Source organism: Bactrocera latifrons, unplaced genomic scaffold (genome assembly GCF_001853355.1).
Source record: "Bactrocera latifrons isolate USDA-ARS-PBARC rearing strain unplaced genomic scaffold, ASM185335v1 scaffold_39, whole genome shotgun sequence".
Lineage (NCBI taxonomy): Eukaryota > Metazoa > Arthropoda > Insecta > Diptera > Tephritidae > Bactrocera > Bactrocera latifrons.
The window spans coordinates 216725-217490 of NW_017537034.1; the positions used below are offsets into that span (position 1 = coordinate 216725).

At 39.6% G+C, this 766-nt stretch overlaps 1 protein-coding gene across 1 annotated transcript in view; it reads right to left on the bottom strand.

Annotated features, from left to right (window-relative positions):
• The window catches only part of LOC108972240 (troponin C), a 6096-nt gene extending 5839 nt beyond the window's left edge, over positions 1–257 (bottom strand). The window contains exon 1 of the mRNA XM_018938772.1: positions 87–257. Within this exon, the coding sequence (XP_018794317.1) occupies positions 87–89 (3 nt within the window). The 5' untranslated portion in view covers positions 90–257. The remainder of the gene's footprint in view (positions 1–86) is intronic.
• Between the last annotated feature and the right edge of the window lie 509 nt (positions 258–766).

The window sequence follows — 766 nt, forward strand, 5'->3', positions numbered from 1 at the left end:
TTTATTATTTATAATTTTTTTATTTTGCCCATATTTGTTATTCACATATTTTCTTTTTTTTTCAAAATTTTTCACACACTAATTACCATTTTGTATGATTATATGAACGCCGCTAAAAATTGAAAATCGAATACTTAAACACCCTCTTGGGACACAGGTCACAAAAAATACACGTCGTCTACGACTCTTTACTCGGTTTATCGCGTCGGCGATAACCACTTTCGCACTTCCACGGTGGATGAGAATCGCTGATAAACTAAAACACTAAATGTGCAAAATCAATATTTATAACATTATAAGTACATATGTATGTATGTGAGCATGTATTTTTGCATGTGATCAAGTACATTTGTATACATATGCGTGTGTGTGTGTGTAGTTGTTCTCCAATCCGCACGCACACAATACAATACAAGCACAGTAAAGTCAACTAACCAACGAAACGACCGAAGCAGCCAACAAATCTATCCATCCATCCATCTATTCATCCTTCCAACCGCCAACCGCCAACCGCCAACTGCCAACCACTTGCCGCCACAACGCGTTCACATTAAATATATTCATGCATACACACGCACACATAGATGATTTTGCAAACACACACACACACACATGGATACATTCAACTGTGTGTGGTTATGCAGTCTGATCTTACTCGAAGGTACTTCAGGCAACACCAGCACCAAAATATGGCCTCATCGCCCTGCCTGTCATTTTCCATCGGCACTTATTCGCCAGCAACAGTTCATCGTCAGCGTCGTAAGCG